Here is a 16086-nt window from a genome sequence, read left to right as displayed (position 1 = left end):
AAATGGCTCAGTTGGTGAATGACAGGCAATTCTTGAGATGTTTATAATTTAAAAAGAATCACCTACTACTCCTGCACGATAATTTAAACGACAACATGTTTGTATTATCGTTTGATTGTTATGGTTCTCATGCATCATTGAACCCAAAAAGATTGTCAATGATAGAAGTTAAGTGCATACTGTAATGTTATACAAAAATATTTTCTGTACTGAAATGTTTTAATGAAGAAAAACCATAATTATCAAACATGTTATCGTTTGAGTTATCATGCGAATCTATATTTTACTTGATCTAGTTCAGGAACTATCACAACTGGGTATATGAATAATTTCTATCAAACATCTACAAAAAATCCCCAATACCATTTGTATAGTACATGTATGTAATTAAAAGTTCTACTAAACTCACGGATTGTATACATGTAGGCACTGGCAACATTTTAAGGTGTTAAGCTTAATGTAGACTATGCATGTATCTTAGACAGTTGGTAACCTATTTCAAAGACAATAGACTAGAGTTATCGTTATCTACAAAAATATTTACTATCTGAAAATGGATCATGACAGAACATCATAGCAACAAAGAGTCATGTTAGGCTGACACGATTTTTTCATTTATAGATTTAGAACAAGATTATAAGAATCTTTCACTGGTCGCGGGTAAAGATGGGAATATCCGGCACGAGGGTAACTGTTTAGGCGGTAACGAGGCTTCCAGCCGAGTTACCGCCTAAACAGTTACCCGAGTGCCGGATATTCCCATCTTTACCCGCCACCAGTGATTGATTCTTTTTCTTGCATACCCTATTCTGCAAAAAGACACTAGTATGAATTTGACACGAATTATTTTCGAAGCACTATATTTTTATAGTAGCGTATGAATTTACGCATTCATTCATAATGCGCAATAATATGTAAAGCGCCTCTTTTCAAAGGATGGGATTTAACACTTTGTTACGAAATATAATTCCAAATATTTCATCTCTTTATTTCCGACATATGCTGAAATAAAACACGTTTTAAACACACAAAAAAATCTATAACCTTTCAAAAATACATAACATCATTTTGATTATAACAAGTCATTTGTGAACAGATTTAACATCGGCGACATGTGATGACCTAGATATCCACATTATCAACTGAAGTCGCCATCTTTGTGAAATTTGCTTGAACGAGAACAAACAGAAAACGGCTAAACATCTTTAACACAAGGATTTATCATGTCAGCAACGGTCAGTTATTTATTTTCATTGCCGTTGGATTGTTGCAAAGTAATATTGAAGGTGCCTCCAGTTATAGTTGTGCTGGAAAACAGGCTAAAAGCGCAATTTGCTGGCAGAGCCACGAAGGCAGAGTGGTTAGAGACACTTTGACTGCTTGAATTTACAGCGGTGTTAGTCTGGATATTTGCTGTTGAAGACGTTGCCAAGAGATTTGAAATGGATTTCTGTTGGACATTGGTCAGAGCACGATAGTTATTCAGTGAACTGGCATTTTTGTGTCCTGTCACATGGACGGCGTGTGTGTCTGGAACTTCATTTTCAAGTAGTTTTTGACAAAGCCTTTTTCGGACAGAGGTGTTAGTAATGCGTTTTCCGAACTGAAGCTCAGGCAAATCAGCTTTGGCAGCCATGGATTTAAGCAGGTTGTTAAGCTTATTCCTTCCAATCGGACCACGTAGAAACCATTGATCCTTGACAGCAGGTGTTCTGGTGTGTGTGACCACAGCCAAGTAAAATGGGTCTTCATCTCCTAAAGAAGAAATACTGACAGTGGTAAGTTATGATAATTTTATATAAAATATAATAGATCTAGTTCAAAATATCTTACTGACTTCCGTGTGGTTTTATTAAACATAGGACTGGGACGCTTACTTGGTTAATCGTTTCCGATTTGATTATAGGTAAAATCACTTTTCATTCTGCAAAAATGCAAATCGCTCTCTAAAAAACATTAGGAATCATACTTTTTCTGATCAGCACATAGACCCGCAGTATATTTCCGCTCAAACACATCAATCAACATAATAATATCGGATTTGCCTGCGTGATATATAATTAAAATGAAATATATCAAAAATAGTAATGACTTATTAATAATCACTATGACACTGCTTGCAAACGATATATTTCGCAAATTTGCTCGAAGTGAAGTCATCTGCAGGAAGTACTTTCATACGGTCGTCAATATTTCAATATGGCGGTTCGATTCAATTTCATTGTACATAATGATTTACCGGTTTCAAAATTTTTAAATTGTCCCAGCCCTAATTAAAGACCATTTAGACTTGCTACACACAACTCACCGTGTTCTTATTAGCACAACTTGAATTGTTAATAGTTGCTGCCCAAAGAATAAAGAAAGAAGTGGCATGGGGTCTGTCCGGTTAATCAATATATATGTGCTATTAACAGCCAGCATAAGTCAGGCGGCTGCTTAAAATTAAGGTTTTGAAGTATAAACTTTTATTGAACAGTTAAAATTAAAAAAGAAAATAAGAAATCCTAACAGATAATAAAACTTAGATGCAAATCTGATATTGTGTTATTTTGATCCTAAAATGATTCATTTCATGTTGTATAAAGAGTTACCAGAGAAGTTTTCAGGTCTTTGTTTAGCATAGACTTTATATGTTTCCACAGGGCATCTGTCAGTTCCTGTTGCGTACATTCTTGGCTTTTGACGGCGGATGTTGGACGGATCAATACCAGTGCGAGTTTTTGTCTGGCGTTCATTATACTCAAGGTACTCTGTTCCAGTGGCACTGTCAAATCCAAGCTTTACATCACCCCACATCAGTTGCCTGGATAAATTGGTTGTTTCAGGTAAATGTTAGCAAAAAATCTTTTAATGAGAAAAGTTGATTTATTTAAAATCAGTTTTCATTTTTACACCAAAATCATCATAAAGTCATAGCAAAATTGATTTTATATGCCAGAAACCAATATTTACGTGTACACAATATGTATGTTTTTGCCAGAGCTGGCAGAAGTCATCTTTAGCCACAATTTATAATTCAGAATGGCTTTTGTTGAAATTGTATACATGCCTGTGCTCAGTTCCACCTCCTCGTATTCCGAAATGCAAAGTGTTGTTGTACCAAGTTGTATTGATGAGTGATTCTGGACAGTGGTTGCCTAACTGACCTGTCGCATATAATTTATCTAACTCCTCATCGCTTAAAGTGTCTGCTGCGTGGTCCCTGTTACCTTTGCCTTTTCTTTTTAGTTCTTTGCCCTTGCTTCTTAGGGTTGACATGCATAAAGAAAACTCTTTCCCTCTGGCGATGGATGTCGGATAATTGTTTTCTTGCAAGTGCCTGTTTAACAGTATTTGTAAAGAATTCTAATATGTTTGTCTCTGTTAAAACATGTTTTTTTCTATTCTGTGAAATCATTAATATTCGTGGGGGACTAATTTTCGGATATCGTGGTTGAGTCAATCCACATAATTTAATCCCAACAAACAAGTAAAATTCCCATTCATTTTATGTTTCAAATTTGAAATCCACGAATTCATATGCCCACGAAATCACCGTTTTGACCAAACCCACGAAATTTCATGCCCATGAAATTAAATGATTTCACAGAACATTATTCAGATACATGTGTGGAACAGATATATGTTTTGCATTGTGGGTAGATTTTTTCTTGTGAGTTCAGAAAAAAAAAAAAAAAAAAAAAAAAAACAACAACAACATTATATTAAACCATGTGTTTCAATAACATTTTGTCTGTCGGTATCATCTAGTCAAATATCGAACCTTTCTTAAGAAATATATAGCATTCACCCTTGTTATGCTGGACAGGACTTATTCCAACTTTGCAACCAGTGTAGATCTTGATCAGCCTGCACATCTGTGCAGTCTGATCAAGATCTGCACTGGTCGCCATTCAGTCAGTATCTTTTAGGTAAACACCTGTTTAACTGTCAATGGTACTGTCCAAAATGAAAGACGGACACTTTCATTATAATTTATAGAAATTAAACTGGGTAAGGGTACCTCCAACTGGTGAAAGATTCTTGAGGAAGTAAATTTATGCCTGAGTAACAGCTTTGAACCAAAAACATAGATAAAAAAATTCTGTTATTGTTGTAAATTACTATTTTAAACAAAGTTTTATTTATATACTTTTAGGGCGAATGTGGACTAAGTGTATATTCACTATAAACATCCAGATACCTACCGGTCAAGACTGCTGATCATGCCTCGGATTGTAGATGGCTCATACTCTTCACCATTTTTTCTGCCGGACCCTAATTACAAATTCCTGCAGATATGTGTCTAACTCAGCAGGAGGAATAAGATGCACCTGCCTGTTTTCACCCTTTTCGGACAGAAAGGACACGACTAAAGCAACATTAGAACGTGTCTTGTCTTCAGTACGCTTGTTTTTAAGACTTTCTCTGTACGCTTTTGGATTTGAACTCATGGGTGCAAAGCGGTTGTTTTGATTATTTGCTGATGATCCAGGTACTTGAGGTAGTGTTTTCTGGTCTGAACATTTTTCCTGAATGCTGACATCATTTGAAATACCAAAATCATCATCAAAGGGAAGAATGTCATAAAAATCTTGGAAAGGATCATGATCAGTTGTCAGTGGACAAGGCAGTGTGGCGGGCACATTTTTAGCAATAGGTGTTAAGTCTTGCTCTGGTTGTGTTTTTAATGAACCAGCACAGGCAAATTTGTCGGGATTGTAGCAATTGAACAGTGCTTGAAAATCATCATCAGGGAGCCCTTTTACTAATTCATGTCTTGCAGCAGTTTTCACCTCTCCAGTAAAGTACATGTGTACTTTGTACATGCAGTACGTGCCTAAGGGCCTAATTATGTCTATGATACGCCCCTTTTCACCTACGGACCCGATTTGGACAACGTCCCCGATTTTGAACTCTCTTATGGTATTGACAGTAGACATGTTTGTTTTGTAAACAATGAAACGCTGACGGAAATTGTTATGGCTTATTTTATAAGTGTTTACTCTTTTCCATTTTTTTTCATATTGAATTGTACTTTTTGACTAATTGCTAAATGAGAAGGAACAAATAATTATGCTTTTTTATTTTTATTTCTATTTAATTTTGTCTCGTCTATGACGTAGTTTTGTTGAATTAAAAGGAGTTCCGAAAGTAGTCCGTGTTTACGTCATTTAAAGCGCGTGACTCATCTTACACCCTGGGGTGTAAGATGAGTTTTTCTAGCACCGGTGAAAACACCGGAAATCCCCATCTGGTATGCAAGAAAATGTCAGATTATTAAAATGAGACATTTTTCTTCCTTATTTCACAATAAAACTGATTGTAGGAAGGTTACATCTTATCTTAAATATTTCATTTTTATTAACATTTACAGTACATTCCAGACATTAATATTTTCCTATTATATTAAACATGGTCCTCACATCGTGTGACACATGCTCCTTGAAAATGCTAGGAAGAATAATATTATGAAGTTGAACAGGTTTTATTAAAAAAGTAAACAGAAATGTAATTCCAGACGATACGCCGTCTCCACTTTATGTTGATTATGTATACAAAGATTGAACTGAGATAATTTAATTCCACAAGAAAGTGTGATGGCCAGATGGATTAAAAGGCAGACAGACAGTTCAAATATTATCAGCCAGCCATAAAATTGCCAAGTGGCATAATTACCCCAAAACATCTCTCTTCAAAATTATCTCTGAACTTGTACTGTTTTTTACTATTTTCAATAATACATAATTATACAGTCACCCTGTAGCAATAATTTCTTTTTGATCTTTTGCAGTGCCATCAATTTTCTATGTCCACCCACTTAGCTCAGTAGGCAGAACATACGACTTGTCATAAACCCTGGGCAGTAAGAATGTTCTCAGAGAGGATCTAACAGGAATCTGAGGTCATTCTTCTTCACTTTCTCATGTGAAGCAGTCTCCATCTACTTGTGGAGAACAAGTTTTTACATACTGAACTTAGAGAAATATTATGTGCATTGATTACAAATAATCTAATTTACAACTTTTAAACAAAGTGCTTCCATGACCCATACACTATGGTACATGTGATCATCACATCTACACTACTGAAATACTTTTAACAAAGTGAACAAGGGTGACATAGTCACAAAAAGCGCCTGTCGAGAGCTTGTTAAGTTGTCATTTTTGAATCTGACCTTTGACCTCTAAGTGTGCCTCTGACCTTAGATCTAGGGGCCTGGATCTTGTGCATGACACTCAGTCTCATGATGGTGAACAATTGTGTCAAGTTACATCAAAATCCCTCCACGCATGAAGAAGAAATGCTCCGAACAAAGTCATTCTTGAATTTGATCTTTGACCACTAAGTATGACCTTGACCTTGACCTTAGGCCTAGGGACCTGGTTCTTGTGCACGACACTCCATTTCATGGTGGTGAACATTTGTGCCAAGTTACATCAAAAGCCCTCCATGCATGAAGAAAAAATGCTCTGGACAAAGTCATTCTTGTATCTGACCTTTGGCCTCTGTGACCTTGACCTAGGGACCCGGTTCTTGCACATTACATTCCATCTCATGATGGTGAACAATTGTGCCAAATTACATCAAAATCCTTCCATTCATGAAAAAGAAATGCACTGGACAAAGTCATTCTTATATCTGTGACCTTGGCCTAGGGACCTGGTTTTTGAGCAAGACACACCGTCTCATGATGGTGAACATTTGTACAAAGTTACATCAAAATCCCTCTTTGCATGAAGAAGAAATGCTTTGGACATAGTTTGCGGACGCGGCCTGCTTGCCCATCTGCCAGCCCATTCCCATCTGCCCACCCATTCCCATAATACTTCCAGTCTTTCAGACATGCTTACAAAGATCAAACACCAGTGATAGCAAATAGAAAACTGTTAGCATACCTTATAAATGTTAGAATAAATGCAATCAGAAGTTTGAACCAGAAAAAATAATGAGATTATAATAAAATAATACCTCTCTGTGGGCATCAGCACAAGTGCCAGGAGGCCAGGCTTGAGCAAACATGAAGTGATCCCATTGCTTCTCATTGCTTAAACAAAGATGTAATTCTGGTCAGTAGAAAAAAAGAATATACCGGGTAGATTTGAATATTTCCTTAAAATCTAAAACCCAGACTACAATGTCTGAGGGACTGATCTGATTATATGACTTAAATACTTAAGAGCAATAAAATGTATAATTTAAGCAGTGAAAATAAAGAGTCTAGAAATTACAGAACTAACACAACCTCAAAATTTCCACTGGAATATCTTTTGTCATATAAAATATATAAAACCTTACCAAGTAACAAACTGGGACGGGAGCAAAAATAGACCAGTCAATACCACACTAGCCAGTACATGTAGGTCAGATTTCATAGCAAACATCCTATCTACCTTTCTATAGTACACTGAAAACACACACACAAAAACAAACATAATAAATTTGCAAAAGTGCACTGCAATGAATATTTCTATAAACATAAACAAAATTTTAATGTAAACAAGAGCATATTTACAAATAAACTTTGATAATGTGGCAGTTGACCTAAATCCAATCGACACTGAATATTTTCCAATACAGGTAAATCCAATATTTGCTTTTCAATAGATCTATGACGGATTATTTTTGAACATCCCTGGACTTATTAGACTCAACTGCCACATTATCAAAGTTTATTAGTAGCCTAATTCATTTGTCATTCTGATCAGAATAGACATGATAGACAGTTTTTTGCCAAAACTCAATCCTATTTTTACAAAAAACCTGCAACAGACCTTCAGAACAGATATTATTTTTCTTGCAAGGCAAAAACACAATAAAGAAGTCCTTGAATAAAATTTACCTTTCACAGTTTAAAGGTAGATTTAAAATACAACTTTCATTTTCTGTATGATTTCATCATAAAATTTTCCAAATGAACAAATTCATTACGACAGATTGCCTTTATCATGCTCGGCACGATCGATTCTGCCTTTGCGACCAGAGCAGATCAAGATCAGCCAGAACATCCGTGCAGTCTAGTCATGATCACCATTCAGTCACTATTTTTTTGGTATGCACCCCTTTCAACAGCTAATGGTACTGTCCAAATTGAAAGATGGACAAGTTCATTATAGAAATTTAGCAGGGTAAGGGTTAATGTTTATTGAGTGTAAAACTGACAACTGTACTGGTTTCTATCATGCAGCTGAAGCTGATGTAAAGACAACATGCTGGACTATTCAAAGATGTTTACCAACATTTTATTGTTACAAGACAAGATATGTAAAAGAAATGTTTTTCTTGGAGGGTTGAGGGGAGAGAAAGCAGAGTAGAGGTGTGAAGGGAGGGGGGGGTGCAGGAGGTATCATAGTGTGATTATAAACAACAATGTGAGACATGAAAATGTTTAAGGGGGAGGGGGACAGAAGTTTATCTGTGTGTGTGTGTGTGGGGGGGGGGGGGGGGGGGGGGGGGGGTATGGAGGATACTAAAAACAATACAAGATAAAAAGAAGTGGGAGAGATGTAAAAGGGATAACAATACATTAGCAGGTGAGATAGAAGTGTGGGGATAGGATTATGAAGGCTACTAAGAAAACATAAAAAAAAAAATATGATATTACCCATTATGACAAATGCAAAATAAATAGATGTAGGGAGGAGGGGGGAGAATAAAAGCAAAAGTTAGAGTGAGGAATGTAAAAGAATATAAACAAGAGCTGTCTGTAAGTCAGCCAATGTTCGACTATTTGAATTGTTGACCCAGAAGCAGGAATATTATCCTAAATGTTAAAACATCTATAGAGTTTCAATCTAGTATCGGCATTATTTTGGAGATAGTAATTTGCATGCAAAACTTTCACCTTGATTTTCTAAGTCCAAAATGGGCATAATTTGGTCAAAATACATGTCAGAGTTATGGGCCTTGACCTAGTGAGGTTGGTAAATTGACCTAGAAAAAGACAAGAGCTGTCAAAGGAGACAGCGCGCTCGACTATTTCGATGCTGGAAAGTGAAACTGGGCACATCTGAGGAAGCTGGAGCTGTCATTGGATTGTTTAATGACTCCAATGTGGATGAAGATATTGGACAATAGCTTCAGTCTGTGTCAAAATTATTAAAAGTACCATAATAAGAGAGATAAAGATAAAGTGTATCAAAACATTAAATAAGTATAATTCTAAACAAAAAGGGGCATAATTCATGACATATTGGCGCAAGAATGATGCACCTTGTGTCATATGATGTTGGTGATGATGTGGAACAACTACTTCAAGGTTGAATCAAATCCATTTAGTAATAACTGAGATAAAACGAAAATGCATCAAAATTAACAATAAATTCTAAGTAAAAGAAGGGCATAATTCATGAAAAATTGGTGCCAGATTTATGGACCTTGTGTCATATGATGTGGGTGATAAGATGGAACAAATTTTAAGTTTGAATCAAATCCATTTAGTAATAACTGAGATAGAACGGAAGTGCATGAAAACTTTAACCTGAAATTCTAAGTAAATAAGGGGACCGGGGATAACTAATGAAATATTGGTGCAATAGTTATGGCCCTTGTGCCATATCATGTGGGTGATGATGAGGAATAACTATTTTAAGTTTGAAACAAATCCATCAAGTAATTACAGAGATTAAGAGAAAGTGCATCAAAACTTTAACCATGATGCGGACGCGGAAGGACACCGCCGGGTCAAGTAGGACATCTCTCCCTACTTCATATAGTCAAGCTAAAAAACTATGTGTCAAAGCTATATTATTTCGGCTACCATGGCAGTCTAATGCATACCATAACAAGAGCACAGCCTTGCGGGTGCAGATGCTCATCTGATTTTTTTGTCTCTGTATAATAGAAATATTGTCCTACCCATGGTTTCCTTAGTCCAAAAGGGGTCATAATTCTTGCAAAATGCAGGATGGAGTTATGGTACTTGCTGTGCAGAGTCAGCTTTTAATGGCGAATTACTGCTCCAAGTTTTAAAGCAATAGCTTTGACCATTAAGCACAAAAGTTGACCTAAACGCAAAACTTAACCAAAAAATCTGATATTTTCTAAGTCCAAAAGGGGCCATAATTCTTGCAAAAAGCAGGATGGAGTTAAGTTTCTTGCTGTACAGAGTCAGCTTTTGATTGTGAACAAGTGTTGCAAATTTTAAAGCAATAGCTTTGATAGTTTAGGAGAAAAGCTGACCTAAACACAAAACTTAATCAAGAAGTCTGATTTTCTAAGACCAAAAGGGGCCATAATTCTTGCAAAAAGCAAGATGGAGTTATATTTCTTGCTGAACAGAGTCAGCTTTTGATGGTGAACATGTGTTGCAAGTTTCAAAGCAATAGCTTTGACAGTTTAGGAGAAAAGCTGACCTAAACATAAAACTAAACCAGGCAATGCCAATGCAGACACCAATGCCGACGCCGATCAAGTGATGACAATAACTCATCATTTTTTCTCAAAAAATCAGATGAGCTAAAAATGGGGGGTGCTATAACCTCTATTGTATACCAAAGGTCTACCACAGATGCCTAAAACGTACCAAGAAAATGAGGGTCCTGATTACCAACATCGTACAGGACTACCAGGATTTTTTAGATTTTTCTTGAATCTATAATTATGTTTTGTTTTTTTTACAGAATTTACTATGAAGTATAAACTTTCACTAATATTGCAACCATATTCATATACAGTGACCAGATTTATTCATTTGAATCATTTACATGATATATTGCATTATATTGCGCAATAAATCACAGATGTCATGTGCTCTTGAAAAGAAAATGAATCACCTTGTGTCCAATAATGTACTAAAATTATTGTTAGGTGTAAAAAAAATTGTTTGTTTCCGGTATCCTACCCTAAATTTTTGGCCTGACCATAAATGTTTTTATGGCCTTGGAGAATATTTTTTTCAACTTTTTAACAAAAAGTTGCAAAACTGCACTTTTTATGCTTAAAACATGGAATCAAAACATTAGAAATCAACTTACTGATGCTCTAAAGGCATTAACCCCTTATTTGCATTCATTTTTTGTCACAAAAATTATTTCCAAAAAGTCTCCCTTAATAAAAAGAAATTCCAAAAAAGTAAATTTTCCCACCTACCTACACTAATTTTTTGAGCATGTTACCGGAAACAAAGAGTTTTTTTTTTAAGCCTTATCACCAACTGTAAATAAGGATGCATTTCAGGCTAATCAGGTCAGAGAGATGGCCTGTTTGTCCCAGGCTGGTTTGTTTGAACCAGGCTGGTCCAACTGACCCATAACAAGACATACATGTACACATAGGCCAAATGAACTATACTTGTCATAAATATCAAATTGTACGTGTTGAAAGACTTGTAAAAATACATTCGCAATCTTGTTTTGGCGTGTACGCTTACTTCCCAGTATATAAGCTGCCTTGACTAGATTTTTGCCACAGAACGAAGAGAACATGGAACAGATTTAGAACTGTCAGTAATGCAGGAGTTATTTGCATCGAATTTACAGTAATTTTCAACTTTTATACGTTATTTTGCTGAGTTTCATCAGTTCGCAGCCATTTTGCAATTTTCCCAGCTGTATTATGATCATGTGACTGAAAGCAGCCATCTGATGCTGGCAAAAGCAGGGAGATAACCGAAACAGTACAAAGGCATATTTTAGTTACGGATGCAGGGGATACGAATATGCGGTTGCATCTCAAGTCAGCGGAAGTCAGTAGGTTTTCTTCCTCCTTTATCTCTCGGATTTTACAAATGGCCGAAATAAAGATTTTTCCAACGTTACAGTTACATAATTATTTCATTTTAAGAATTTTATCAAATCTATGGTGACGTAAGTGTACAAGATAACGTACCTGTTTTCAAAGTGATTCGCAGATTGTTGTAACTGTCAAATTAATTGAAATTCCGTTGCACTGCATAAGTAAAAGTTCAGGAAACCATAAGATGTCCTTACCATGATGCAAATATCCGCACAATGATTGTTACTGGTACTGATGATAAACCCGGACAGATGATAAAGTCGACCACCTTAGAAATATTCGATTGCAATCGGTTATTTATAAAACTGAACACACCATCTAATAGTTTTCACTTACAACACCAACTGGTGTAAACAAAAACAAAATTGGTAAATATTCTGTATAAATAAATGACTTACATTTATTTGTATAAAAACTATTAATCCAAAATTACTGGGGAAGAGGGTGTTTTTTGCGCATGCTCACTGTCGAAACATGAAGGCCTGACATTTGGTAACTTTTCATTACTTGATCAGGAATGACTGTTGCAGCTTTTTGGGGAAAGTTTCAATATAATAATACCAAGAAAATTTTGTAAATGACAAAGTGTTCGAATTTATCATCAGTCAACGTTCATACAGTCCCCATTTTACATACCCCTTTCAGGGCCTCACTTCGTGTGCGTTTGCTTACTAAATATAAATTTGAATTATGTAAAGTTTTCAGCAAAGGTTAAGCTTTATTTTGATACCGACCATTGATTACAATTTGCAGAAATAAAAAAGTTACAGGTAAAAAGACTCATTTTCTGTTCGGGTTTATCATCAGTACCAGTACTCCTCTTCTAAAACCAAACAAGAGCACCGCCTTGCGGGTGCTGACGCTCATCTGATTTTTTTTGTATAATAGAAATATTGTCCTACCCATGATTTTCTAAGTCTAAAAAGGGCCATCACTCTTGCAAAAAGCAGGATAGAGTTATGTTTCTTGATGTACAGTGTCCACTTATGATGGTGAAAAACTGTTGCAAGTTTTAAAGCAATAGCTTTGATAGTTTATGAGAAAAGTTGTTTTAAACATAATATTCAACCAAGAAAATGATTTTTCTAAGTCCAAAAGGGGCAATAATTATTGCAAAAAGCAGGATGGAGTTATGTTGCTTGCTGTACAGGGTCAGCTTATGATGGTGAACAAGAGTTGCAAGTTTTAAAGCAATAGCTTTGATAGTTTAAGAGAAAAAGTAGACCTAAACATAAAACTTAACCAAGAAATCTGATATTTTCTAAGTCCAAAAGGGGCCATAAATCTTGCAAAAAGCAGGATGGAGTTATGTTTCTTGCTGTACAGGGTCAGCTTATGATGGTGAACAAGTGTTGCAAGTTTTAAAGGAATAGCTTTAATAGTTTAGGATAAAAGCTGACCTAAACATAAAACTTAACCAAGAAAACTGATTTTCTAAGTCCAAAAGGGGCAATAATTCTTGCAAAAAGCAAGATGGAGTTATGTTTCTTGATGTACAGGGTCTGCTTATGATGGTGAACAAGTATTCCAAGTTTCAAAGCAAAAGCTTTGATAGTTTAGGAGAAAAGTTGACCTAAACATAAAACTTAACCAAGAAATCTGATATTTTCTAAGTACAAAAGGGGCCATAAATCTTGCAAAAAGCAAGATGGAGTTATGTTTCTTGCTATACAGGGTCAGCTTATGATGGTGAACAAGTATTCCAAGTTTCAAAGCAATAGCTTTGATAGTTTAGGAGAAAAGCTGACCTAAACATAAAACTTAACCAGCCGACGCCGACGCCGACGCCGACAACCGCTCAAGTGATGACAATAACTCATCATTTTTTTTCAAAAAATCAGATGAGCTAAAAACCATGCGTCTAATGATTTATGGTTCATAAGGCCTATGTATACATGTCTTATTATGAGTCAATTGAACTAGCCTATTTCAAACGAACCAGCCTCGTTCTGAACTTTCTGAACTTCAAAAAGGCCAGCCTCTCTCTGACCTGATTATTTTAATAATAACAGACTAAGACCTGTGTAACTTCCTACAGTATTAGAAGTCAGTTACCTTTAGTAGTAGTAGGCTTTACATTCATTATTTTAGTTGAATTTCGTAAATAACAAAACTCTTTTTCACTCTAATATGTTATTCATAAGAAAGAAATGACGCATCATCAAGTAGCGTCTCAATTGTAACCCATTTCCTACCCTGTCTTTGTTGTATAAAATGGCGTTTCTGTATTAAAGGGGAGTAACTTAGTAAGGCGCAGTTTGTTGCAGGGTTACTCGATGACTGTCATCCCTCTACGGAGACAGCGACAGTCAAAAGTTATCACGCTGTCCCGAAACGTTCTATTATTTGGACTAGATTCATAGTCAGAGATACCCAGACGCTATTGTTTATGAAATGCCAGATCATTGTGGTGCCTGGGCTGTCTTGTATAAGGTGTAATGAACGCATTGCATATAGGTTCCACATCTAGGCTACATGTTTAAAATAGCCCATTTTGTGAAATAAAATTAGTCTACTATATTGTCTTCTAAACTACAATGTGTTCCATTTTAAGTCTTTTATGATATTTGAGACTGTGCCCAGAGTATTGCTATAACTGTTTGTTACAAATTTTGCAGCTTGTCTTTGAATGTTTTCTAGTTTGGCTATATCCTTCTGATGGTAAGGATACCATTACACTAGAAGTGTTCTAAAGTTTATAAGCAGCTGCCTCGGTGGAATTTTAAGAGGAATGTGTGTTTTAAGAAACCTAAGCTCTGACTAGCTTTATTAGAAATTTTATTTACATGTGGATACCATTACTTCCACGCCTAAATAGATGGCTTGCCGCATGAGGAAGAATTGACCTCATGACCGATATTGCAGAAAATCGATATCAGGGGAGACAACAGCTATATGGTATTGGTAACAGGTGACCGGTATTGCGATGTCGATATCAATAATTGCCTCCGGGTATCAAGTGTAATAAAAGAGAAGGTTTTTCATAAGATAATTAAACAAGCTTAATTGAAATGCCACTGGAGTTACAAACTATGGAAAAGGGATTTTTCATTTTTATTAAAAGAATGTTTAATATGTAATTTTCTGAACCATAGCATTTTCAACATGTTATTTTATAATAATTAAATTAATTTTTATATCAATATAACATATCTATCGGCAATAAAAACCATTTTTTCATATAAAATCATATTTTCATATTAAATCATATTTTCATATAAAATCATATTTTTATACATATTCTTATATAAGAAGAATGTATATATTAGGCTAACATGTTTAACAAATCGGGTGAACATTGCTATCTGTAAACCATTTAGATTCGAGTTAAAGGCAGATATCAAGTCAAGTCAATACTTTTTTTTTTTTTTTTTTTCAAGTCAATACTTTTATTCAGAGTCACAGTTTACATGGTGTAAATACATGTGAACAAATAAATACACATAACTGATAAAGTTCATACGGGAGTGGTAATTTCTAAAGGGGAAGTGATCAAATCAAGAAGACACTTTAAACAGAGAAAAATGATGAAAAATATCAATAACATAATGTCAGATTTAAATAACAAGTAGAAATAAAAGACAAAAGCAAAAATAGAAGTTGAAAAATAAAACAACAAAAAACAAAGATTGCTTTCAACTTATATGGCACGTTATTTTTGTTGTGTAATATAGAAGTAGCTAGGTTTGCATATACTCTGTTTTGATTGGACGAGTTCGATGAAGTCTTATTTTTTAATTTTTTTTTTCCCCCATTTTCAACCAAATCTGAAATGTAAATGACCCTTAATCTCTAGGAAAAAGGTTTTGAATTTTTTATTCTGAAATGGTTGAACATCATACGTATATCAATTCAGTAATTCTTAACATACTGGCAAAATAGGAAGTTTAATTAATCGAAAATTATGGTATGTTTGGAAAATTAAAAAAAAAGAGAGTGGCAATTAGAGTGGTACAGGCATTTTGCCGTATTCAAGCAGACATTACTAATTTTAATATAACTTCACATATTCCACCAAAATAATTATGAAAACTGTTTGCAAAATAAAAAATATGCGAAAGATTAAAATCGCATGATAATTATACCTTGTAATTACAAAAAGAAAATACCCGTAATTCAAAACGCAAGTATAGCCTTATCAGTGTTATAAACGTCTGTGCTGTTTTAACGTTCCTTATTTAGAGGTAATTGGCAAGTTTTATTACAGGTCCGATAAAAAGTATTTATGCGTGATGCATACAACATTTTATTACTTCTATAAACTATCATTCAATAGGATTACAGTATAGAAATTGGTTTCATGTAAAATTATCTTGAACTAAACATGTACAATAAATTATGAAAGTAAGTTAATCACGACGACATTTA

The 16086-nt window shown here is 35.0% G+C and overlaps 2 protein-coding genes and 1 long non-coding RNA gene across 9 annotated transcripts in view; 1 reads left to right on the top strand and 2 right to left on the bottom strand.

Annotated features, from left to right (window-relative positions):
* The window catches only part of LOC123549636 (ribonuclease Oy-like), a 55481-nt gene that overhangs the window by 34355 nt on the left and 5040 nt on the right, over positions 1-16086 (bottom strand). For 5 of the 7 annotated variants that reach the window (XM_045337879.2, XM_053545139.1, XM_053545142.1 and 2 more), the window contains exons 1-3: positions 13774-13913; positions 7282-7390; positions 6955-7030 (exon numbers count right to left, since the gene is read on the bottom strand). In XM_045337879.2, the coding sequence (XP_045193814.2) occupies positions 6955-7030; positions 7282-7390; positions 13774-13801 (213 nt within the window). In that variant the 5' untranslated portion in view covers positions 13802-13913. Of the gene's footprint in view, positions 1-6954; positions 7031-7281; positions 7393-13773; positions 13914-16086 lie in introns of those variants that run through there. The other 2 variants (XM_053545141.1, XM_045337878.2) reach the window with 2 other exon arrangements.
* Positions 973-2799, bottom strand: LOC123535109 (uncharacterized). Its single transcript, XM_045317650.2, has 2 exons — positions 2595-2799; positions 973-1755 (listed from the first exon to the last, which is right to left on the bottom strand). The coding sequence occupies exons 1-2, from the start codon at positions 2797-2799 to the stop codon at positions 1241-1243; spliced, it is 720 nt and encodes a 239-aa protein (XP_045173585.2). The 3' UTR covers positions 973-1240.
* LOC128557603 (uncharacterized) lies at positions 1639-4249 on the top strand. The gene is made up of 3 exons (XR_008371262.1): positions 1639-1778; positions 2646-2828; positions 4142-4249. It is a non-coding gene; the product is annotated as an uncharacterized LOC128557603 (long non-coding RNA).

This window comes from Mercenaria mercenaria, chromosome 6, assembly GCF_021730395.1.
Source record: "Mercenaria mercenaria strain notata chromosome 6, MADL_Memer_1, whole genome shotgun sequence".
NCBI classification, from domain to species: Eukaryota; Metazoa; Mollusca; class Bivalvia; order Venerida; family Veneridae; genus Mercenaria; species Mercenaria mercenaria.
This window is presented reverse-complemented; position numbering and strand designations above follow the sequence as displayed.

What these genes read in the sequence shown, in the direction of transcription:
- LOC123535109 (XM_045317650.2), bottom strand. Translation starts at nt 2,799, where the DNA reads ATGTGGGGTGATGTAAAGCTTGGATTTGACAGTGCCACTGGAACAGAG. An exon ending in AAGACCTGAAAACTTCTCTG is followed by an intron (nt 1,756 to 2,594) that starts GTAACTCTTTAT and finishes TTTCTTCTTTAG; the next exon opens with GAGATGAAGACCCATTTTAC.